This window comes from Nannobrachium achirus (genome assembly GCF_963921795.1).
Source record: "Nannobrachium achirus genome assembly, chromosome: 12".
In the NCBI taxonomy this organism is placed as follows: domain Eukaryota; kingdom Metazoa; phylum Chordata; class Actinopteri; order Myctophiformes; family Myctophidae; genus Nannobrachium; species Nannobrachium achirus.
In genome coordinates this window covers 57,711,278-57,736,277 of record NC_137832.1, presented here as the reverse complement: position 1 = coordinate 57,736,277, position 25,000 = coordinate 57,711,278, and the positions used below count along the sequence as shown (strand labels likewise).

General features: G+C 36.9%; 1 protein-coding gene across 1 annotated transcript in view; it reads right to left on the bottom strand.

The window, feature by feature from the left end:
• Positions 1 to 15,366: 15,366 nt before the first annotated feature.
• The window catches only part of LOC308294951 (dynamin-1-like), a gene marked incomplete at both ends in the record, with an annotated part of 29,435 nt that continues 19,801 nt past the window's right edge, over positions 15,367 to 25,000 (bottom strand). The window contains 7 exons of the mRNA XM_080737888.1: positions 15,367 to 15,427; positions 21,179 to 21,349; positions 22,048 to 22,202; positions 22,494 to 22,580; positions 23,250 to 23,420; positions 24,217 to 24,228; positions 24,454 to 24,565. Coding sequence (XP_080594014.1) covers positions 15,367 to 15,427; positions 21,179 to 21,349; positions 22,048 to 22,202; positions 22,494 to 22,580; positions 23,250 to 23,420; positions 24,217 to 24,228; positions 24,454 to 24,565 — 769 coding nt within the window. The remainder of the gene's footprint in view (positions 15,428 to 21,178; positions 21,350 to 22,047; positions 22,203 to 22,493; positions 22,581 to 23,249; positions 23,421 to 24,216; positions 24,229 to 24,453; positions 24,566 to 25,000) is intronic.

Below are 25,000 nucleotides of genomic sequence, written 5' to 3'. Positions count from 1 at the left end.
CATAGTTCTGTTCACTATTACAATGCGATTCCCTTAAGAATGTCTTACTGTACCTCTGATAAAGTGTTGGTAAGATTTTACAGTAGAAATGTGGAGTAATATAGCTTTAAAGTCACTACAAAAACATATTACGACAACAATCTCTGGACTTTGAGCTTTAACTGAAAAAACACCATAATAGTTCTGTTCAATATTACAATGGGAATCCCTTAAGAATATCTTACTGTAACCCTGATAACATTTTGGTAAGATTGTACTGTACAAATGTGGAGTAATATAAAGTCACTACAAAAACATTACTTTTTGAGAAAATCTCTGGACTTTGAGCTTTAACTGAAAAAACACCACAATAGTTCTGTTCAATATTACAATGGGAATCACTTAACAGCATTATATTGTAACTCTGATAAAAGTTTGGTAAGATTTTACTGTACACAAGTGGAGTAATATAGCTTTAAAGTCGCTACAAAGACATATTACTTAGACAAGAACTCTGGACTTTGAGCTTTAACTGACAAAACACCATAATAGTTCTGTTCAATATTACAATGGGAATCCCTTAAGAATATCTTACTGTACCTCTGATAACATTTTGGTAAGATTTTACTGTTGAGATGTGGAGTAATATAGCTTTAAAGTCACTACAAAAACATTACTTTTTGAGAAAATCTCTGGACTTTGAGCTTCAACTGAAAAAACACCACAATAGTTCTGTTCAATATTACAATGGGAATCCCTTAAGAATATCTTACTGTAACCCTGATAACACTTTGGTAAGATTGTACTGTACACAAGTGGAGTAATATAAAGTCACTACAAAAACATTACTTTTTGAGAAAGTCTCTGGACTTTGAGCTTTAACTGAAAAAACACCACAATAGTTCTGTTCAATATTACAATGGGAATCACTTAACAGCATTATATTGTAACTCTGATAACATTTTGGTAAGATTTTACTGTAGAAATGTGGAGTAATATAGCTTTAAAGTCACTACAAAAACATTACTTTTTGAGAAGATCTCTGGACTTTGAGCTTTAACTGAAAAAACACCACAATAGTTCTGTTCAATATAACAATGGGAATCCCTTAAGAATATCTTACTGTAACCCTGATAACATTTTGGTAAGATTTTACTGTAGAAATGTGGAGTAATATAGCTTTAAAGTCACTACAAAAACATTAATTTATGAGAAAATCTCTGGTCTTTGAGCTTTAACTGAAAAAACACCATAATAGTTCTGTTCAATATTACAATGGGAATCACTTAACAACATTATATTGTATCTCTGATAACATTTTGGTAAGATTTTACTGTAGAAATGTGGAGTAATATAGCTTTAAAGTCACTACAAAAAAATTACTTTTTGAGAAAATCTCTGGACTTTGAGCTTTAACTGAAAAAACACCACAATAGTTCTGTTCAATATTACAATGGGAATCCCTTAAGAATATCTTACTGTAACCCTGATAAAATTTTGGTAAGATTTTACTGTAGAAATGTGGAGTAATATAGCTTTAAAGTCACTACAAAAACATTATTTTTTGAGAAAATCTCTGGTCTTTGAGCTTTAACTGAAAAAACACCATAATAGTTCTGTTCAATATTACAATGGGAATCACTTAACAACATTATATTGTACCTCTGATAACATTTTGGTAAGATTTTACTGTAGAAATGTGGAGTAATATAGCTTTAAAGTCACTACAAAAAAATTACTTTTTGAGAAAATCTCTGGACTTTGAGCTTTAACTGAAAAAACACCACAATAGTTCTGTTCAATATTACAATGGGAATCCCTTAAGAATATCTTACTGTAACCCTGATAACATTTTGGTAAGATTTTACTGTAGAAATGTGGAGTAATATAGCTTTAAAGTCACTACAAAAACATTAATTTTTGAGAAAATCTCTGGTCTTTGAGCTTTAACCGAAAAAACACCATAATAGTTCTGTTCAATATTACAATGGGAATCACTTAACAACATTATATTGTATCTCTGATAACATTTTGGTAAGATTGTACTGTACAAATGTGGAGTAATATAAAGTCACTACAAAAACATTACTTTTTGAGAAAATCTCTGGACTTTGAGCTTTAACTGAAAAAACACCACAATAGTTCTGTTCAATATTACAATGGGAATCACTTAACAGCATTATATTGTAACTCTGATAAAAGTTTGGTAAGATTTTACTGTACACAAGTGGAGTAATATAGCTTTAAAGTCGCTACAAAGACATATTACTTAGACAAGAACTCTGGACTTTGAGCTTTAACTGACAAAACACCATAATAGTTCTGTTCAATATTACAATGGGAATCCCTTAAGAATATCTTACTGTACCTCTGATAACATTTTGGTAAGATTTTACTGTTGAGATGTGGAGTAATATAGCTTTAAAGTCACTACAAAAACATTACTTTTTGAGAAAATCTCTGGACTTTGAGCTTCAACTGAAAAAACACCACAATAGTTCTGTTCAATATTACAATGGGAATCCCTTAAGAATATCTTACTGTAACCCTGATAACACTTTGGTAAGATTGTACTGTACACAAGTGGAGTAATATAAAGTCACTACAAAAACATTACTTTTTGAGAAAGTCTCTGGACTTTGAGCTTTAACTGAAAAAACACCACAATAGTTCTGTTCAATATTACAATGGGAATCACTTAACAGCATTATATTGTAACTCTGATAACATTTTGGTAAGATTTTACTGTAGAAATGTGGAGTAATATAGCTTTAAAGTCACTACAAAAACATTACTTTTTGAGAAGATCTCTGGACTTTGAGCTTTAACTGAAAAAACACCACAATAGTTCTGTTCAATATAACAATGGGAATCCCTTAAGAATATCTTACTGTAACCCTGATAACATTTTGGTAAGATTTTACTGTAGAAATGTGGAGTAATATAGCTTTAAAGTCACTACAAAAACATTAATTTATGAGAAAATCTCTGGTCTTTGAGCTTTAACTGAAAAAACACCATAATAGTTCTGTTCAATATTACAATGGGAATCACTTAACAACATTATATTGTATCTCTGATAACATTTTGGTAAGATTTTACTGTAGAAATGTGGAGTAATATAGCTTTAAAGTCACTACAAAAAAATTACTTTTTGAGAAAATCTCTGGACTTTGAGCTTTAACTGAAAAAACACCACAATAGTTCTGTTCAATATTACAATGGGAATCCCTTAAGAATATCTTACTGTAACCCTGATAAAATTTTGGTAAGATTTTACTGTAGAAATGTGGAGTAATATAGCTTTAAAGTCACTACAAAAACATTATTTTTTGAGAAAATCTCTGGTCTTTGAGCTTTAACTGAAAAAACACCATAATAGTTCTGTTCAATATTACAATGGGAATCACTTAACAACATTATATTGTACCTCTGATAACATTTTGGTAAGATTTTACTGTAGAAATGTGGAGTAATATAGCTTTAAAGTCACTACAAAAAAATTACTTTTTGAGAAAATCTCTGGACTTTGAGCTTTAACTGAAAAAACACCACAATAGTTCTGTTCAATATTACAATGGGAATCCCTTAAGAATATCTTACTGTAACCCTGATAACATTTTGGTAAGATTTTACTGTAGAAATGTGGAGTAATATAGCTTTAAAGTCACTACAAAAACATTAATTTTTGAGAAAATCTCTGGTCTTTGAGCTTTAACCGAAAAAACACCATAATAGTTCTGTTCAATATTACAATGGGAATCACTTAACAACATTATATTGTATCTCTGATAACATTTTGGTAAGATTGTACTGTACAAATGTGGAGTAATATAAAGTCACTACAAAAACATTACTTTTTGAGAAAATCTCTGGACTTTGAGCTTTAACTGAAAAAACACCACAATAGTTCTGTTCAATATTACAATGGGAATCACTTAACAGCATTATATTGTAACTCTGATAAAAGTTTGGTAAGATTTTACTGTACACAAGTGGAGTAATATAGCTTTAAAGTCGCTACAAAGACATATTACTTAGACAAGAACTCTGGACTTTGAGCTTTAACTGACAAAACACCATAATAGTTCTGTTCAATATTACAATGGGAATCCCTTAAGAATATCTTACTGTACCTCTGATAACATTTTGGTAAGATTTTACTGTAGAAATGTGGAGTAATATAGCTTTAAAGTCACTACAAAAACATTACTTTTTGAGAAAATCTCTGGACTTTGAGCTTTAACTGAAAAAACACCACAATTGTTCTGTTCAATATTACAATGGGAATCCCTTAAGAATATCTTACTGTAACCCTGATAACATTTTGGTAAGATTTTACTGTAGAAATGTGGAGTAATATAGCTTTAAAGTCACTACAAAAAAAATACTTTTTGAGAATATCTCTGGACTTGAGCTTTAACTGAAAAAACACCACAATAGTTCTGTTCAATATTACAATGGGAATCCCTTAAGAATATCTTACTGTACCTCTGATAACATTTTGGTAAGATTTTACTGTAGAAATGTGGAGTAATATAGCTTTAAAGTCACTACAAAAACATTACTTTTTGAGAAAATCTCTGGACTTTGAGCTTTAACTGAAAAAACACCACAATAGTTCTGTTCAATATTACAATGGGAATCTCTTAAGAATATGTTACTGTAACCTTGATAACATTTTGGTAAGATTTTACTGTAGAAATGTGGAGTAATATAGCTTTAAAGTCACTACAAAAACATTAATTTTTGAGAAAATCTCTGGTCTTTGAGCTTTAACTGAAAAAACACCATAATAGTTCTGTTCAATATTACAATGGGAATCACTTAACAACATTATATTGTATCTTTGATAACATTTTGGTAAGATTTTACTGTAGAAATGTGGAGTAATATAGCTTTAGTCACTACAAAAAAATTACTTTTTGAGAAAATCTCTGGACTTTGAGCTTTAACTGAAAAAACACCACAATAGTTCTATTCAATATTACAATGGGAATCCCTTAAGAATATCTTACTGTACCTCTGATAACATTTTGGTAAGATTTTACTGTAGAAATGTGGAGTAATATAGCTTTAAAGTCACTACAAAAACATTACTTTTTGAGAAAATCTCTGGACTATGAGCTTTAACTGAAAAAACACCACAATAGTTCTGTTCAATATTACAATGGGAATCTCTTAAGAATATCTTACTGTACCTCTGATAACACTTTGGTAAGATTTTACTGTAGAAATGTGGAGTAATATAGCTTTAAAGTCACTACAAAAACATTACTTTTTGAGAAAATCTCTGGTCTTTGAGCTTTAACTGAAAAAACACCACAATAGTTCTGTTCAATATTACAATGGGAATCTCTTAAGAATATCTTACTGTACCTCTGATAACATTTTGGTAAGATTTTACTGTAGAAATGTGGAGTAATATATCTTTAAAGTCACTACAAAAACATTACTTTTTGAGAAAATCTCTGGACTTTGAGCTTTAACTGAAAAAACACCACAATTGTTCTGTTCAATATTACAATGGGAATCCCTTAAGAATATCTTACTGTAACGCTGATAACATTTTGGTAAGATTTTACTGTAGAAATGTGGAGTAATATAGCTTTAAAGTCACTACAAAAACATTACTTTTTGAGAAAATCTCTGGACTTTGAGCTTTAACTGAAAAAACACCACAATAGTTCTGTTCAATATTACAATGGGAATCCCTTAAGAATATCTTACTGTAACCCTAATAACATTTTGGTAAGATTTTACTGTAGAAATGTGGAGTAATATAGCTTTAAAGTCACTACAAAAACATTAATTTTTGAGAAAATCTCTGGTCTTTGAGCTTTAACTGAAAAAACACCATAATAGTTCTGTTCAATATTACAATGGGAATCACTTAACAACATTATATTGTATCTCTGATAACATTTTGGTAAGATTTTACTGTAGAAATGTGGAGTAATATAGCTTTAAAGTCACTACAAAAAAAATACTTTTTGAGAAAATCTCTGGACTTGAGCTTTAACTGAAAAAACACCACAATAGTTCTGTTCAATATTACAATGGGAATCCCTTAAGAATATCTTACTGTACCTCTGATAACATTTTGGTAAGATTTTACTGTAGAAATGTGGAGTAATATAGCTTTAAAGTCACTACAAAAACATTACTTTTTGAGAAAATCTCTGGACTTTGAGCTTTAACTGAAAAACACCACAATAGTTCTGTTCAATATTACAATGGGAATCTCTTAAGAATATCTTACTGTAACCTTGATAACATTTTGGTAAGATTTTACTGTAGAAATGTGGAGTAATATAGCTTTAAAGTCACTACAAAAACATTAATTTTTGAGAAAATCTCTGGTCTTTGAGCTTTAACTGAAAAAACACCATAATAGTTCTGTTCAATATTACAATGGGAATCACTTAACAACATTATATTGTATCTCTGATAACATTTTGGTAAGATTTTACTGTAGAAATGTGGAGTAATATAGCTTTAAAGTCACTACAAAAAAATTACTTTTTGAGAAAATCTCTGGACTTTGAGCTTTAACTGAAAAAACACCACAATAGTTATGTTCAATATTACAATGGGAATCCCTTAAGAATATCTTACTGTAACCCTGATAACATTTTGGTAAGATTTTACTGTAGAAATGTGGAGTAATATAGCTTTAAAGTCACTACAAAAACATTACTTTTTGAGAAAATCTCTGGTCTTTGAGCTTTAACTGAAAAAACACCATAATAGTTCTGTTCAATATTACAATGGGAATCACTTAACAACATTATATTGTATCTCTGATAACATTTTGGTAAGATTTTACTGTAGAAATGTGGAGTAATATAGCTTTAAAGTCACTACAAAAAAAATACTTTTTGAGAAAATCTCTGGACTTGAGCTTTAACTGAAAAAACACCACAATAGTTCTGTTCAATATTACAATGGGAATCCCTTAAGAATATCTTACTGTACCTCTGATAACATTTTGGTAAGATTTTACTGTAGAAATGTGGAGTAATATAGCTTTAAAGTCACTACAAAAACATTACTTTTTGAGAAAATCTCTGGACTTTGAGCTTTAACTGAAAAAACACCACAATAGTTCTGTTCAATATTACAATGGGAATCCCTTAAGAATATCTTACTGTAACCTTGATAACATTTTGGTAAGATTTTACTGTAGAAATGTGGAGTAATATAGCTTTAAAGTCACTACAAAAACATACATTTTTGAGACAATCTCTGGACTTTGAGCTTTAACTGAAAAAACACCCCATTCCAATTTGAATCAACTAACAATGTCCCAATGTACCTTTGATAATATTTTTGTAAGGTTTTACTGTAGAAATGTGGAATTGTAATATTGAACAGAACTATTGTGGTGTTTTTTCAGTTAAAGCTCAAAGTCCAGAGACTTTCTCAAAAAGTAATGTTTTTGTAGTGACTTTAAAGCTATATTACTCCACATTTCTACAGTAAAATCTTACCAAAATGTTATCAGAGGTACAGTAAGATATTCTTAAGGGATTCCCATTGTAATATTGAACAGAACTATTGTGGTGTTTTTTCAGTTAAAGCTCAAAGTCCAGAGATTTTCTCAAAAAGTAATTTTTTGTAGTGACTTTAAAGCTATATTACTCCACATTTCTACAGTAAAATCTTACCAAAATGTTATCAGGGTTACAGTAAGATATTCTTAAGGGATTCCCATTGTAATATTGAACAGAACTATTGTGGTGTTTTTTCAGTTAAAGCTCAAAGTCCAGAGATTTTCTCAAAAAGTAATGTTTTTGTAGTGACTTTAAAGCTATATTACTCCACATTTCTACAGTAAAACCTTACAAAAATATTATCAAAGGTACATTGGGACATTGTTAGTTGATTCAAATTGGAATGGTGAACAAACCTATGAAGGAAGTTTTTTGGTTAAAGCTCAAAGTCCAGAGAAATAGCCAAAGTAATACATGCATTGTAGGCCACTTTGAAGCTATATTTCTCCACTTTTCTACTGTAAAACCTTACAAAACTATTATCAGAGGTAGAGTGGGACATTGTTAGTTGATACCAATTGGAATGGTGAACAAACCTATGAAGGATGTTTTTTGGTTAATGCACAAAGTCCAGAGAAAGTGTCTAAAATATGTGCGTTGTAGGCAACTTTGAAGCTATATTTCTCCACTTTTCCACTGTAAAACCATTCAAAACTATTATCAGAGGTACAGTGGGACCTTGTTAGTTGATTCCAATTGGAATGGTGAACAAAACTATGAAGGAAGTGTTTTGGTTAAAGCTCAAAGTCCATAGAAAGTCTATATTACTGTATTATTACTATAGTAGTTGTAGGCCACTTTGAAGCTATATTACTCCACATTTCTACTGTAAAACCTTACAAAACTATTATCAGAGGTACAGTGGGACATTGTTAGTTGATTCCAATTGGAATGGTGAACAAACCTATGAAGGAGGTTTTTTGGTTAATGCACAAAGTCCAGAGAAAGTGTCTAAAATATGTGCGTTGTAGGCAACTTTGGAGCTATATTACTCCACATTTCCACTGTAAAACCATTCAAAACTATTATCAGAGGTACAGTGGGACCTTGTTAATTGATTCCAATTGGAATGGTGAACAAACCTATGAAGGAAGTGTTTTGGTTAAAGCTCAAAGTCCATAGAAAGTCTATATTACTGTATTATTACTATAGTAGTTGTAGGCCACTTTGAAGCTATATTACTCCACATTTCTACTGTAAAACCTTACAAAACTATTATCAGAGGTACAGTGGGACATTGTTAGTTGATTCCAATTGGAATGGTGTACAAACCTATGAAGGAGGTTTTTTGGTTAATGCACAAAGTCCAGAGAAAGTGTCTAAAATATGTGCGTTGTAGGCAAGTTTGGAGCTATATTACTCCACATTTCCACTGTAAAACCATTCAAAACTATTATCAAAGGTACATTGGGACATTGTTAGTTGATTCAAATTGGAATGGTGAACAAACCTATGAAGGAAGTTTTTTGGTTAAAGCTCAAAGTCCAGAGAAATAGCCAAAGTAATACATGCATTGTAGGCCACTTTGAAGCTATATTTCTCCACTTTTCTACTGTAAAACCTTACAAAACTATTATCAGAGGTAGAGTGGGACATTGTTAGTTGATACCAATTGGAATGGTGAACAAACCTATGAAGGAGGTTTTTTGGTTAATGCACAAAGTCCAGAGAAAGTGTCTAAAATATGTGCGTTGTAGGCAACTTTGGAGCTATATTTCTCCACTTTTCCACTGTAAAACCATTCAAAACTATTATCAGAGGTACAGTGGGACCTTGTTAGTTGATTCCAATTGGAATGGTGAACAAACCTATGAAGGAAGTGTTTTGGTTAAAGCTCAAAGTCCATAGAAAGTCTATATTACTGTATTATTACTATAGTAGTTGTAGGCCACTTTGAAGCTATATTACTCCACATTTCTACTGCAAAACCTTACAAAACTATTATCAGAGGTATATTGGGACATTGTTAGTTGATTCCCATTGGAATGGTGAACAAACCTATTGTGGAGTCTTTTTTTTTTTTTTTTTTTTTCAGAGAAATTGTCTACGTAATATATGACAGACAGACAGACAGACAGACAGACAGACAGACAGACAGACAGACAGACAGACAGCCAATGCCTGGTTGGTTGGTTGTTTAAGTTGGCCAAAATCTGGCCATATTTTCCTAAATATGGAGATGACTGATGTCTCACATCATAGATGTCTGAAGTCATAGACCACATGAGATTGTCACAATAAGTCCATATATGGGCATTCCCAGATTTTGGCTTAATATTTATGACACCAGGGTACTTCATATATGTGCATAAAAGGGACAAGGACGGAATTCCCTTGCAAGTGTGAATCACGCTGCGGCAAAGGACAGCATTAATTTGCAAGGGTCTTGGCCGTAATGGTTAGATAGATAGATAGATAGATAGATAGATAGATAGATGTCAAATATCATGAATATTCAAATATCATGACTATTCAATCAAAATGAGGTCACTGATTTTTTATTTTTTTTTAAGTTGCTGTCAATGATTAGCCAATTAATTATTATTATTATTATTATTATTATTATTATTACCCGGCCTACTATTATTGTTGGATTATAGTATGAGGTAAAACCAGTGGTACTCACATTCATTACTTGAGTAAAAGTATAAATACTGCAATATAGAAATACTCTGTTACAAGTAAAAAATCAAAATGTACTTGAGTAAAAGTACAAAAATATTGGAATAAAAGTAAAAGTAGAAAAAGTAAAAATAGGCCTACTAATGTTTGAAAATAGCAGATCTACAAGCTGAGAAAAAAATTACTCTGGTAAATTAAAAGTACTTGAGTAAATAATTAGTTACTTTCCTCTGGGTAAACCCATAGAGTTATAGGGTAAACCGTAGAGCTGCTTTGTGTTGATAAAACACTCAAAAGATACGTTATGTATCTTTCAGGACCATTGCCTGCTTTCGTCACAGCCCCAGCGAGCTCCTACGGTAATTACACTACATGATGCGCAGCGAACTTTGATCGTCGGCTCACTTCACCTCCCGTTTTGCAAAGTCGGATGGCTTCACTCCAGTGATCTCTCGCTGTTCCTCCTCTGACGCAGGCTCACGCAGCTGGAAAGCTGTTTGATGACATCTCTCTTTTAAAACCCTGAAATAGTTCATCTTCGGTCCATTTTGACAGTCGACGTTTGAGGCTCGGCTTTACCGTCTGGGATCTGACTTTTATACTGACATTTTATGGTCTTGAGTTCAGTAGAACACTGGTAATGACTTGATACAAAGTAAGTCTACTCCTCTCCTCCGCTTCGCGGCAAAACATCTCCCAGTTCAACACAGGACAGAACAGTGCTTGCTTACATAACAGGACCCTCCCACTTTCCAGCCCTGCACCAATAGGCCTAGTTCATGCATCCAGAGCAGTGCTGGAGAGCATCGCAGTGAGGTGTCGGAAGTAAACTGCCCCTTAATTGGGTCCTACTAATTGCCCCAAAGTATCCAAAAGTATCCAAAAGTACATAAAACTACCCAAAAGTATACCCAAAAGTACCCCAAAAGTATACCCAAAACTACCCAAAAGTACACAAAACTACCCCAAACTATACCCAAAAGTACACAAAACTACCCAAATGTACACAAAACTACCCCAAACAACCCTAACGTATACCCAAAAGTAAAGAAAACTACCCAAAAGTACACAAAAGTAGGCAGGGGCCGGCACCCAGGGGGTGAACTGTACCGTCATGAAACTGTACCTTTTCCTATGCAAACTTCCTATGCAAACTTCTTATAAAGTCCTCAACCAGGTCATTGGGTGAACTGTGGACCATGACATGTTGGTCCATGTCGGTGTCTTCGTGGCTATAGTGGAGTCTCATGTCTTATGTCATTTTCTGTCTCAATCCTTGCCCTGTCCATATTCTTCAGGTATGCCCGGCTGCCCGCATGAAAATACTATCATCACAGAGATATACAAAAGGTAACATTTTGCTTTGGGAATTCTGCTTGACAACTCATCCAGAACTTCACAATAAGGACTGTGCTTCATCAATGCCTTGCAACGCAAGTTGTCGTGTTCTTGTAGATCGGCTATTTTCAAAAACCTTTTATTGTATTATTAGACGATTTGGCCAAAGTTTGACCAGTTTTTAAAGTAGTTTGTTGTTCACTTACTTTTTTTATACTTTTTATTGCAATGATTTCAAGTTTTTACATTTCTTATTTCATGGTGTGTCCATAATTGCAATTATTTTCATTTCTTTTCTTTTTTTAAAATACATATACACCACGTGATAAACAGAAATACAACATTCACATTCACGATCAGACCACCTTCTTCAACTTAAACTGAGTGATTTGCCAAACCTGGCCCGGACCTCCAATATGGTGTCAGCGCTTTAGGTCTCTGCAATCATTCCCTTTAGTCAAACGATCTGATAATTTGTCCATTTATTCCATCTTCTATTAAAGTCAAGCTCCTTATTTCACTTACTTTTGAGGTAGCCTACATCACAACAGTGTGCCTTTAGATCAGCTATTTTCAATATAGGCTATATCAATATATGATCATATTCAGGTTATCTATCTATCAATCTATCTATCTATCTATCTATCTATCTATCTATCTATCTATCTATCTATCTATCTATCTATCTACCGGTATTTATCTATACTTAATAGTACTAACCTTATTCTGAGACAACAGTGTTTATATGATATGCTGTATATGTTATAATCAGATCATAAAAGTTTGAATTATCAGTGAAGAAGCACCAGATCCATTCACACACAAACTTTATTCATGACATGTCATTGCATGATCCAAATAACACAACACTACAATACACAACATGGCTGTCAGAACATACACACTCGCACACACGCACACCCACCCGCACACACACACACACACACACAGTAGCTTGCCATTGTTGCTCTCTGCATATATATTTAATTCCATGTATACAGTATTTATATGCTCTGGACATATACGGTATACTGTATAACATTTCATCTAACCTGTAAACATTATACATATAGTATTTATATTATATTTGTTTTCTTCTACCATATATAGAGTGTATTTTGCACAATCCCAGGAGTTTGGGGGGTTGGAGGGAGGGGGGCCAAGCTGCGTTCAGCAACCTTTTGCAGAATGACGCTGTTGTGGACAGTTAGAGTTGTAGACATACAGTTTCTTCGTTATACCACAATTATAACCGAAAATAACATACGACCACGATATAGACCCTATAACACAGCATGCTAAAATGCTAACAGCCACAGGTTAACAGCTAATGAAGGTTTCACACCAGGTGCGTTGGTGAACGCAGCTCAGTTTGCTGGTAAGAGGGAGACAACATACAGTCACAACAACGCTAGTAACACACATACACTGATATAGAGTAGATTAGCTAGATTCATACATAAATGATCATTTAACACAGTGTTTCCCAAACAATGGGTCGTCGGGACCCATTTTCGGGTCACAGACAAAGTTTTTCTTTTAATGGATCACGGTTAAATATACCTTTTCTTTATATGATTCATAAAACAATTGTTGTTATATTATTATTTCAAAAGATTTTCCAAAGTAAATGTGAAAATTCATATTTTTCAAAATAATTTCAGAAAAAACGAGATCCATCCTCACAGCGAGCGCTTGAGCTTGTAGATCGTCTGTTTTCGCTATTATTTAAATAGGGCGTCATTGTAGTTTTTGCCATTTTGGCTTGGGTCACCAGGTAATATATCTTTTGGGTCTCGAGCTAAAAAAGGTTTGGGAAACATTGGTTCGACAGAGCAGCTCTCTGAGTGTTACTGAGCGGCGTACAATGGCTCGTTATTCATTTCTCAATCAATGTAACATTTCAAATACGTCACTTGTCACCACTAATGACACAAACATTTACTGACATGAAAGAGTTAAGGACTGGTTCTGTTGTGCCTGCTCTCTTCAAAACACAAACCATAACCTATTGCCGTGGTTTCAATTAGCAGTGCTAACGATGCTAACCGGCCATGTTAATAGAAACTAGTTTTGGACAGTCAAAATGTCAACATCTTTTAGTTTCAACAGCGAGTGAAGTGGTCATTGGTGGCAGTAAACTGTATATACATTAATGAATAAATAAACAGTCCAATAAACAAACAGATAGATAGATAGATAAATAAATAAATAAATAAATAAATACAGACAAACATAAATGGTAGCATAGACAGAGCTTTAAAAAAATAAACAACTCAGTTAAAAAAGCATTTTCTCCCAGCAATGTAATCATCTGCGGTGGTACACACAATAAACAACTTAAGGCTTAAAAACTGCTCAATTTGACCTTAACGACTCAGAGTCAGAGTCACAGACAGAGAGAAGTTAGGACTGATTTATACTTTGTCATAGGATGGTGTCACACGCCAGAAATTGGTAAAAAAAAAAAAAAAAAAAAGGATTTGGTAGCCGTTTGCCATCATTACTCCCGTGTTGAGGTTGATAGCGAAAATAAGTCTCTCCGAACCACTTACTTAAAGCTATACTGTGTAAGTTGCTAAACTAGTGGTCAGTAGCGGTATTGCTTTTTTCGGCCGTTTCTCGCCTGGAGTCGCCACGGACCACCGGAGCTGACCAGGATTTGGGGGAGTAAGAGGCAAGAATCCTTCACCATCGTAAAAGTACTGTTGCTGAGGGAGGCTACTTCATGAAGAGACGGCAGACACGCTGTGATTGGCCGGTAGTGTGTGTATGATCCGCGATGTGATTGGCCAACGTATACACAACGTATAAAGATGATGCAGATGACGTAATTTTGCCGCGAAATTCTCCCCCCCTCACGGCTCATAGAAAACATATAAAGAGAAGGCTTTAGAAGCTGAAATTAATGGAGTGGGTGTTCTAAAACTTTAGCGATTTAACAGTTAGGACAATTCTAAGATTTGTTTTATAAAAAAAGTTACCTGGTATAGCTTTAACTTACAAGCCCACAGCGTGCCACATCATGGAACTTTTCACAAAGCGTCTATTTTGCAGCGCTCCTTTTGTGTGACACCGTCATACCACAAGGTCTAAAACCAAGTATTAATTCAAGAAATAAACATGAAAATATGAAATACGGAGATACGTCTCAATGCTGTTTCCTACATCTGTTTTCACACACACACACACACACACACACACACACACACGCACACACGCGCACACACGCACACACACACGCACACTATTATCGTTATCCACTTGTGCTTGATCAGTCTACCCAGAAAGCAGTTACATGATTACAAAATTAACTGTATTTAGATCATCTGATCAAATTCAATTAAACGATTATCGAGGCGTCATATTCATAAATAGCTGTCACACTGCTTCTAGTTGAAAATAGCCAATGTGCCGTTATGTGAGCCCATTCTGAGCTTGTAGATCAGCTATTTACGGAAGATTGACATTAACGTTTGTAAAAACGTGTGAGATGGGGCATTGTACACGATGAGTACTTTTACTTTTGGGTACTTCAAGTATATTTTGATGCCAATACCTTTGTACTTTTATACTCAAGTAACATTTTGAATACAGGACTTCCACATCGTGGTATTGCTACTTTTACTTAAGTAAAAGGTAGTCTGAGTACTTCTTCCCCCACTGTCTAGAAGTGATTCTGAGATGCTTGATAAACACACACATAAAAATACACAAAATACACACAACAGCTTTACAATCAGTCATATTGTGTTGTGAAGGGCAGTGTGTGTGTGTGTGTGTGTGTGTGTGTGTGTGTGTGTGTGTGTGTGTGTGTGTGTGTGTGTGTGTGTGTGTGTGTGTGTGTGTGTGTGTGTGCGCGCGCGTGTGTTTAACCATCAATAGAAGACTGGGGACTCTCTCCGTGGGCAGGGCTACCTTTACTCTGCCGACTGAATGGAGGAAGGAGGAATAAAAGAAAGAAAGAAAGAAAGAAAGAAAGAAAGAAAGAAAGAAAGAAAGAAAGAAAGAAAGATGAACAAAGAGTCCAAACCAATTCCCATAAATGTATTAAAATTAAATACATGACATTGATGACAATCCTGGTCAGACCACTGAGACCAGATAAGACTAATATGAGACCAGATCAGTCCACTACTACAGGAATTAGGCCTATTAGCTAAGGAGTGAAGTGAGGAAGTAATTCTATTGGCTGGTTTGGTTTGGGAGGGGTCATGCATTCATTATACAGTAGAGTATAGACACTTTGGGTGTTTAACATCAAATCCCCAGAGAAGAACCATAAACATTGTTAGCTCAAACAGAAATGATATTTTGTTTCATACGACACTGTGACACAAAACTTCATGAACATGAAATGATTATTATACTTATTTTCAAGTAGGCTACATATTGTCAGTCTAGAAGTGTTGCACCATAATTGGTTGCTACTGGATCATATAGATCAGTGTTTCTCAAATGGGGGTACGTGTACCCCTAGGGGTACGCGGAGGTACTGCAGGGGGTACTCAGAAAATGCTACCAAAAAAGAAAAATAGAAGAATAAATCATGATAATATTCATAGTTAAATAATTAACTGCAATTGAATTAGAGGAGTTATGTTTAATGATGACACTTGGAGAAATGTGTTGAGATCCTGATAGTTCCTAACCCAAATTACATACCAGGCAACTGGGATGTGTTTGAATGATGTTTGAATGCAAGTTATTGACATGAAAACTGGACTGAAATATTACGGCCACAGTGTTGAATATAAATCTGTTCAGGAGGAGCCAAACTCTCACTCCCTTTCATATTTGTGATGTTATATTCTTGAAAAGTGGGGGTTATCATATAGCATCATATACCACTAGTTATGGTTTTAACTGAAGTTTTGTAAGGTAAACATTGTTGTCAGGTAAAGGGGGTACTTCGATTCAAAAATCTGGGAAAGGGGGTACTCAAGCCAAAAAAGATTGAGAAACACTGATATAGATCACATAGCTAGCCGAGCTGACGAGTGTTTTGTGGTATATCCAGGAAACAGAACATTATGAGTCTGAGCATGTTGTTCAAACAATATTCTATTCCTTTCAATGTATAGCGTTGCTGTCAGGGGGGGAGAAAACTTATATCTCCATATTTCAAGTTATGTTTCTTTACTAAAGGAATAACCTACTTCTCCATACAAGAGGGTTGTGGCGTACAACAAAAGCGTAAGTGTGTGAGTTTTATCAATTTTGAACCAATGAACCAATATTAAGCACTATTGTGACTCACTACATTGGATCCATTGGAAAACAGATTTTCTACCACTTTTTGTGGTCAAATGTTCAGATACTGGATTCTGATTGGCTCAAAACTGTGGTAAATCAGTCAACAACCTTGAGTTGGCTCATGGACCCCGCCCACTGTTGTGTTGCAGTTGTAACATTTCCAAGACCTTGCAAGTTACAACTGTGCTTTCTTTCAATTGTATGGTAGAAGTGGTAAAAAAGCAATTTACCATTCGAGGGTCGTGGTTTGGCACTCGGCTTCGCCTCGTGCCACATCCCTGAAACAGTGGTAAATCAGCCAACAACCCACTCCCTCTCATGGTAAATGGCTTGCATTTTCCATTTCCTGAAAAGTTACAGCGTTGGACATACAAGGTTTCCACCCGACAGCGACGCTATGCAGATTAGCTAGCTATTAACAGCATGATGTGATGTAGTTCACCGGTATGAGTCGGTGAAGTGAAGGCATGTACCAGCGGCGTCCCCCAGAGGACGCAAACAATAACACACAACCCATACCGCTGTATGTTATTTCACTCATTATACAAGCAGGAAGGAGATGTTTTCTTCTGATGAAACCAGAATGAACCAGCTGAGGTTGTGCTCGATGGATTAGAGTGTGCTTTTTCCATCATGTTTTTTTTAGCTTGTTTACTGGAGTATTGTGAATATTAGGTTCTGTACGTGATGCTATGTTTGTGTTTAGTGCGGTAACTATGTAAATATATAATTTCTTACACTAAATCTCTGATATGTGACTGAAAAGTTGTGTGTGTGTGCGTGCGTGCGTGTTTGTGTGTGTGTGTGTGTGTGTGTGTGTGTGTGTGTGTGTGTGTGTGTGTGTGTGTGTGTGTGTGTGTGTGTGTGTGTGTGTGTGTGTGTGTGTGTGTGTTTGAGAGAGATAGAGAGAGAGAGAGAGAGAGAGAGAGAACTATGCAGAGGACTCAGAGTCTGTTCTCGATGGTCGAGATGGTGATACAGGAACCCTCCGACTGAAGACGCACACACATACACACGCACACAAACACACACGCACGCACGCACGCACGCACGCACGCACGCACACACACACGCACACACACACACACACAAAAAGAACAACAAAAGAAGAATGGAGACATACATGAACACAATACATTACAGACAGACAGACAGACAGACAGACAGACAGACAGACAGACAGACAGAGAGCACACAGTCAGTAACAGATAGATGTGTTAAACACATATAACTCGAGGCAGTGTGTCCAGCAGGTGGCAGTGTAGGCTATTCAAGCGTTTCAACTTTTGTCGTTTTTGAGGAGTCTCATAGCAACCGTAAAAAGCCAAATCCAGCATCTGTTTTAGCCTTAGCTGTTAAGATCCCTGGTGGACACAGCGACCCACACTTATTCACATGTCATGATGAAGAACATTAATGTAACGCCAACATAATATTAACTCAAATATGATTTAAAATTAACGATTAATTCAGATGTAAAATCAGCTCTTGGAGCGTGGCCCATACTCTTTCAGACATCCACATTTTCCTTTAGGAAAGGGAGCAGATATAACTACAATTTGACATTACTCCGATCTTTTTTTCTCATAACCCGTGCACCTCCAGAACAGATGTCATGACTCTCCGAACTGTAGTTCGGAAAGCCTGTCCGAACTGGATGATTTTCCGACGTCAGAAGGAGTATGTATTGGCCTTAACTCTGATGACCTCTGCTGTAATAAGCGCCGCCGCTACGCACAACTTGCTCTCGGGTTTGCACGTGTGTATGGGGCAACGTTCGCCCGTGTGAACCGCTATAGCTCTGAGCACAGTGAGCAGGGCACCGGTGGTAAGAAAAAATGATACAACACTGGCACATAAGTTGAGGATGCATCAGGCATCACCCATGCATGCTGTGATTATTTAGGAGGAGCAAATACATATTAGTTAACTTATTATGATGATGATCTGCATTTTTTGGTGCCCTTCGCCACCGTGGTGCCATACGCACAGTGCGTGCTGTGGGTGTGCATAGCGGCGGCACTGGCTGTAATAATATTACAGCTTATACTACATCTTAACTCTGATGTAATACTAACTAGTAACTCTAATGTTATAACAACAAGTAACTCTGATGTAATAATAACTATTAACTGTCATTAACTCTGATGAAACATTAACTATTAACTCTGAGGTAACACTGATTATCTCACTCATAGTTTCAACAGCCTATTATGTTCAGAGTTTCAGATTCTTAGAAAAAAAGGTTCTTATTGGCAAGCGACACACACTGGGCTAATGGAGTATGAATTAATACTCTTTTTATTTCTAGGCATGTTCACACTTTATGAGGTTTTAAAATATTTATGAGGTTTAGGTGGAAATAGAACCATGTTTAAAATAAGCAGTTCTATTATAACAAACCAATACAACAAGCCAACAGCTATGACACCGAGCATGACGACATGATGAAACTGTTTTGTGACAGAGATTGAACTGTGACATAATAACTAATAAATTAACAATGATTCAGAACACAGGTACTGTATGATATTTATGCATAAATATCATCAACATGAACAATGAATAATTCACTATGATCTGCAGACATTAAAGGGATATTTCACTTTAAAACACTTCTGGGCTCTTTATAATGTCTACTCAGGCTGTTGAGAGCACCACAGACAGCATTTAAGTTGCTTGATTCAATAATTAGATATGTGGTGTTCATTTTATCAGGCACGCTCCCTTCATATCTCTGCTGTTGGGCCAGAACCTCCTAACTCCAAAATGTTCATTTTCGGGAAAATGAGCTCAAGTGGAGTTAGGAGGTTTTGTCCCAAGCACTTTTTTACTACTTTCCATTGGTTCAATATTATTTTAACCAACACTCAGATGTAAAGGTTGTTCAATAGCCCTGATTTATGCCAAAAAATGAAAAACCTCAAAAATGGAGTTAAGAGGTTTTGGCCAGACAGTGACGGAATATAAACCCATTGTAACTTCTAACTCTCATCGAAGTTAGGACAATATCAGTCACCAGAACCAGACACGCGTTATCAATGTGTCTAATGTGGCTCAAATGGAGTTTGAAAAAAGGGGTTTTATAACATTCTATACTTTTTCAAAGGGCAGCTATAGACAATGTTTTAACTCTGTCAGTATAAGAGTTCAAAACTGTCTGGGGTGCACACAAAAGCCGGGGTAGACGTCACAGCGACCCCAGAAGTGTTTTAAAGTGAAATATCCCTTTAAAAGACAGACAAGAACAGAATGAATGTGATGAAGACAGAGAGAGAGATTAGTAGATTAGTAATCACTCTTCTTCTGCATCAGCTCCTCTTGACATCAGCATCCACATTGCCCCCTACATGCGCGTGTGGATATTAAACTCATGTCGTTAATTATGTGACTGAGTATAAGGGGGGGGGGGGGGGGGGGGCGGGGTTACATGGAGAGCACTGGGATCTAATTGGACGATGAGGGGCAGGGCACACAAGATGATGGCATACAAGCGATGTCGCAGACATCTGACGTACCATTGGCGCAAAAATCCTCACTGGTCACTGATAGAAATTCTGAAAGAATAACCATACATGGTCATTATGGAAGTGGGAGGCGGGGCTTAGCTGCATGATAGGGTGGGGCTGTCAGAGGGTGAGGGCGGAGTCACTGGTTCTCTACAACTGGTAAATGGTTCTCTTGAGTTTTTTTTGTTGTGAAGGAAGGTCACTCGTAAGCGTGATTCTTTTCTACACTGGGCCTCTGGACGCGCTGTGATTGGCCAGTAGTCGCTCTTACTCGCAACTCCGCCTTGTTCTTCCTTGTTTTCCTCGTTTTTTTAAACTATGCCTAACCCTGTCCTTATTCTTAAGCCTCCATCATAGTCCAAGTTGAAGAGCTATCACCTCACCGCGTTGTAGTTTTCTAGCTATCACCTAGGCTTTGTTATACATTTTTAGGTGTTAGCTAGAAAACTACACCGCGGTGAGGTGATAGCTCTTCACCTCGGACTATGATAAGGCCTTTAACCGTAACCTCACAGAAACTATGACTAAACCTAATTATTCCTCAACTTAACCTCAGCAAAACTATGCCTAACCTTAACCTTATTCCTAATCTTAACCTCACAGAAACTACTGTATGCCTTAACCCTGTGACTCTATGGACTTGCACACATGCACAGACTTCTGGACTGACGGACGTGGCTGAAGCTGGAAAAAAGGTAATGTTCGGTTGAAGTATGCTGCAGCGTTTAGTGCCTTGCTCAGAGACCATTCAGTAAACAGACTGGGCTCAACGGGGGAGTGAACCGACAACCCTATGATTACCACTCAGCAGATATGCTCTGCTATGTATGTGATTGTGGTCATAAATACAGTAAATCTTTTCAATATGTGTGTGTGTGTGTGTGTGTGTATGCACAGGAGTGCGAGTGTAGTACTGACCTCGGTACACCAGGAGGCGCTCTGTTGGGTCTGGAGGGGATGTTGGGGGCTCCGGGGTCGGGGGACACACCTGGACGGGATGGGGGTCCGGGGGGTCCAGGGGCCGAACGGGCCCCTGGGCGAGGAGGCCCCGGGGCCCTGCGCTGAGGGGTGGGACTGGACATAGGAGACCTGGACAGTGGACACACACACACCAGATTAGGAGCATTTCCTGACAAAAATGAACCACTATAAGCCCTATCTGTATACACATTTCTATCTAAATTAAGCAAACAGTAGCATGCCAAAAATGGTTGCTAACTGGTGGTTGCTATAAGATGTAAAAGGTGCTTTTATTCAAAGCAAAACATATGCACAAACATTCAATGGCACACACTAGTCAAAAGGATGAATGCCCCAATTTTTATTTCTTTTTTAAAATATTGTTCTGCCTTTATTGATAGTACACAGTGTAGGTTTACAGGAAAAGGGGAGAGAGAGAGAGATGGGGGAGTGACACGCAGCAAAGGTCGCCGGGATCGGGACTCGAACCCACAACACGCTGCCATGCTTAGAGCCTATGTGGTATGCCCCTGGACCGCTAGGCAAGCAGGCGCCCCCAGCGCTTATTTCTACATTCTATGTATATTTACAGAATCTAGAATATTGTTCAACCGTTAATTCTATTTCACTGTCACCTGCTTTTGCAACATTATAATCATGCCGTCATGCCAGCAAAGCATTCATGAATTAAATTGAGAGACACCGAGAGATAGAGACAGTTAATTCATATATTAGCAAGATCTTTAGTTTGTTGTGTTTTAGTCCCAACCCTACAGAGGCAATACAACCAGGTGACACGTTGCTATAGACAACTGACGCTAGGTTACCTGCGTCCCGACGGCATCCCGGTAACCTGCAGCCACGAGTCGTCGACAGGCGGGGGCATCGCCACGGTGACGGTGGTGGTGCTGATGTCTCCGATGATGTTGAGGGCCTCACGCAGTGCGTGGTACATCTTTAACATCTCATCACGATGATGAGCCTACGACAAAATAACATAAACAACACAATAAACACTATCAATACAATGTAAATTAACAACGCGATATACGTTAAAGGAGCACTTATCTTCGTATAAATGGTCCTCACTAATGCTCAAACCTGCCTGATTGATTGATTGATTGATTGAATACTTGCCTAGGAAAAGTACAGAACATTACAGTTCACTGATACAAGGTCAACTAAAAGGATAAGGACCACAAGAAAGTTTTTAAGCTTGTTTCCATAAGGGTCCCTTTGTACTCAATTCTTAAGTGACATCACCGACATCTACCTGCTCTTGGGATTCTTCCATCAAAGTGTTCTGATCTGCACAAGAATAAAGCTGAGCCAGCAGCTCTGCATGGATGAAGTCCTTCGTCTGAGGAGAGGAGAGGAGAAGAGAGGTTTTAATCAGAAACCTTTTTTGTGATGCATCTTGTGCAGTCTCACCAGTCTCAATGCTGGCAAGATCAAGGAACTGGTTGCCTACTACCGCCAGAGGTGTAATAGTGATTAGCACGGCACACGCACATCGCAAACATTAATTTTAACTTAAAGCGTATACATAGTTGGAAACATGTTTTGTAGGAAATTACTAGTTTTTGTAAATCTTCGCAAGGAATGCCTTGAATTGTAAGAGCTGTTTGTTTGTTGTTGCAGATAGAATACTGGCAGCAGCAGCCGCTACTGAAGCCAAACTGCTGTGTTGCTTACCATGTATGCAAGGAGAAAAGTGCATTTTCACACTCACTTGTAAACCTGTTATGTGGGTGCTTGGCTCATGAATCGCGTTCTAGCAACAGATCTACAAGCTCACAATGTGTCACATTAAATGACTTGTCTTTTAGTTACTGGATCTCTTCTTCAGTCGTCCCTCCCTAACATTTTAGTCTAGTTTGTATTTGTTGAGGAAATTGTCAATATATTATGCCTTAGTTTTAGTCTTAGTTTTTATTTCATTTTTGTCAGTGAAAAAAAGGTAGTCGGCGAACATTTGTGGTCATAGTTATTAGGTCGAGGAAATGAGCACTGTGGTGTGTGGACCTACATTAATGACCATCATGTGCATGATGGTTTTGGGCATCAGGTCTCTGATGGTTCGGTGGATGATGGACATGTAGGACTCCACCAGGTTCCTGACGATCTCCACCTGCCGCTCCAGCTGGGGGTCCAGGCTGTGGATGTGACCGTCCGAGGAGCCCTCCTCTGAGCTGTCAGCCTGAACACAGACACATGGAGAACCAGAAACACAATGAAGTACTGGAGTATTTCCAATTTTCAATACTTCTACTCCACTACATCTCAAAGGCAAATATTGTACTTTTACTGCACTAAAATTATTTGAACATTTTAGTTCCTAGTTACTTTTTAGATTTTGATTATTATTTACATTAACTACTTAAAGGAGTAGTTCACCCCCAAAATGAAATTTCTATTGAATATTATGCCACGGAGACTTGAATTCATGGATAGTTTTTAGTTTTTGTCGCATTCCTAAGCCTAATAATTTGATTATGATAAATTTACCCCAATTGATTCTGGTAGGCTTTGGGTCCCCTACCGGAATTAATGGGGGCTTTATTGGCTTAAGGGCTTTATTGGCTTAGGAATGTGACAAAAACAAAAAGATATCCATGAATTCATGTCTCCAGGGGTGAGTAATCAATAGAAAAAAAGTCATCTTGGGGTGAACTACTCCTTTAAGCCCTACAGTATATACATTTCGGCCATTTGAAAATAGGTGATCAACTTGTAGATCTGCTATTTTCAATAGACCGTTTGACGTTTGAGAACTTGCGAAACGGGACATTGTGCATAAAGAGCAATTTCTTCTTTTGGTAGATTTTGATACCAATACTTTTGTAAGTAAAATGAATGAATTCCTGACTTTTACTGTACTTGTAACAGAGTAATTCTACATTGCAGTATTCATACTTTTACTGAAGTAAAACATCTGAGTGCTTTCTCCACCACTGAGCTTGATAGATAAAAAACAAACAAAAACAAGGACTTACCTTCTCCCTATCCTGGACAGGTAGAGGTAGATGGAGGAGAGGAGAAGGGGTTCGGGGGAGAAGTATCAAGTTATTAATGTTGGGGTATTGAAGTGTGCATATTCATTCATCTTCAATATTGAAATGAAATGACTCGACTCACATCGCGTGTGTGTGTGTGTGTGTGTGTGTGTGTGTGTGTGTGTGTGTGTGTGTGTGTGTGTGTGTGTGTGTGTGTGTGTGTGTGTGTGTATATACCACATTGCGTTCTGGGTAAACACCGGCACGGAGGAAAGAAGCCTTCCAGCTGTCGACTTCCTCTTGATTCTCACTGGCCAACTCCAACTGACGATAGTCCTTATACACATTCCTATCACACACGCGAGCGCGCACACACACACACACACACACACACACACACACACACACACACACACACACACACACACACACACACACACACACAAGAAAAAATCATTGAACACAAACAATAGTATAGGCTTGGATACAAGTCAGGATACAGATCACGGATACAGAGGAAGCGAGCCTCCTCCATAAATATACTGTATGGCCACTGCCAAATATCGCAGACGCTAAACAGAATTTAGTCAACGGCTCAGCTCTCGGCTTGGGCAATTCCTGTCTCCAATCTCCAACATGCAGGCCTCTCACAACACACACACGCAGGGGCGTCACACCCTGGGTACAAGGATTCACTGCGGGCCCCCCATGAATGTTAACTATTGAAAAATAGCAGATATACAAGCTCACAGCGCGGCACCGAGTGCCGCGCTGCGAGCTTGTA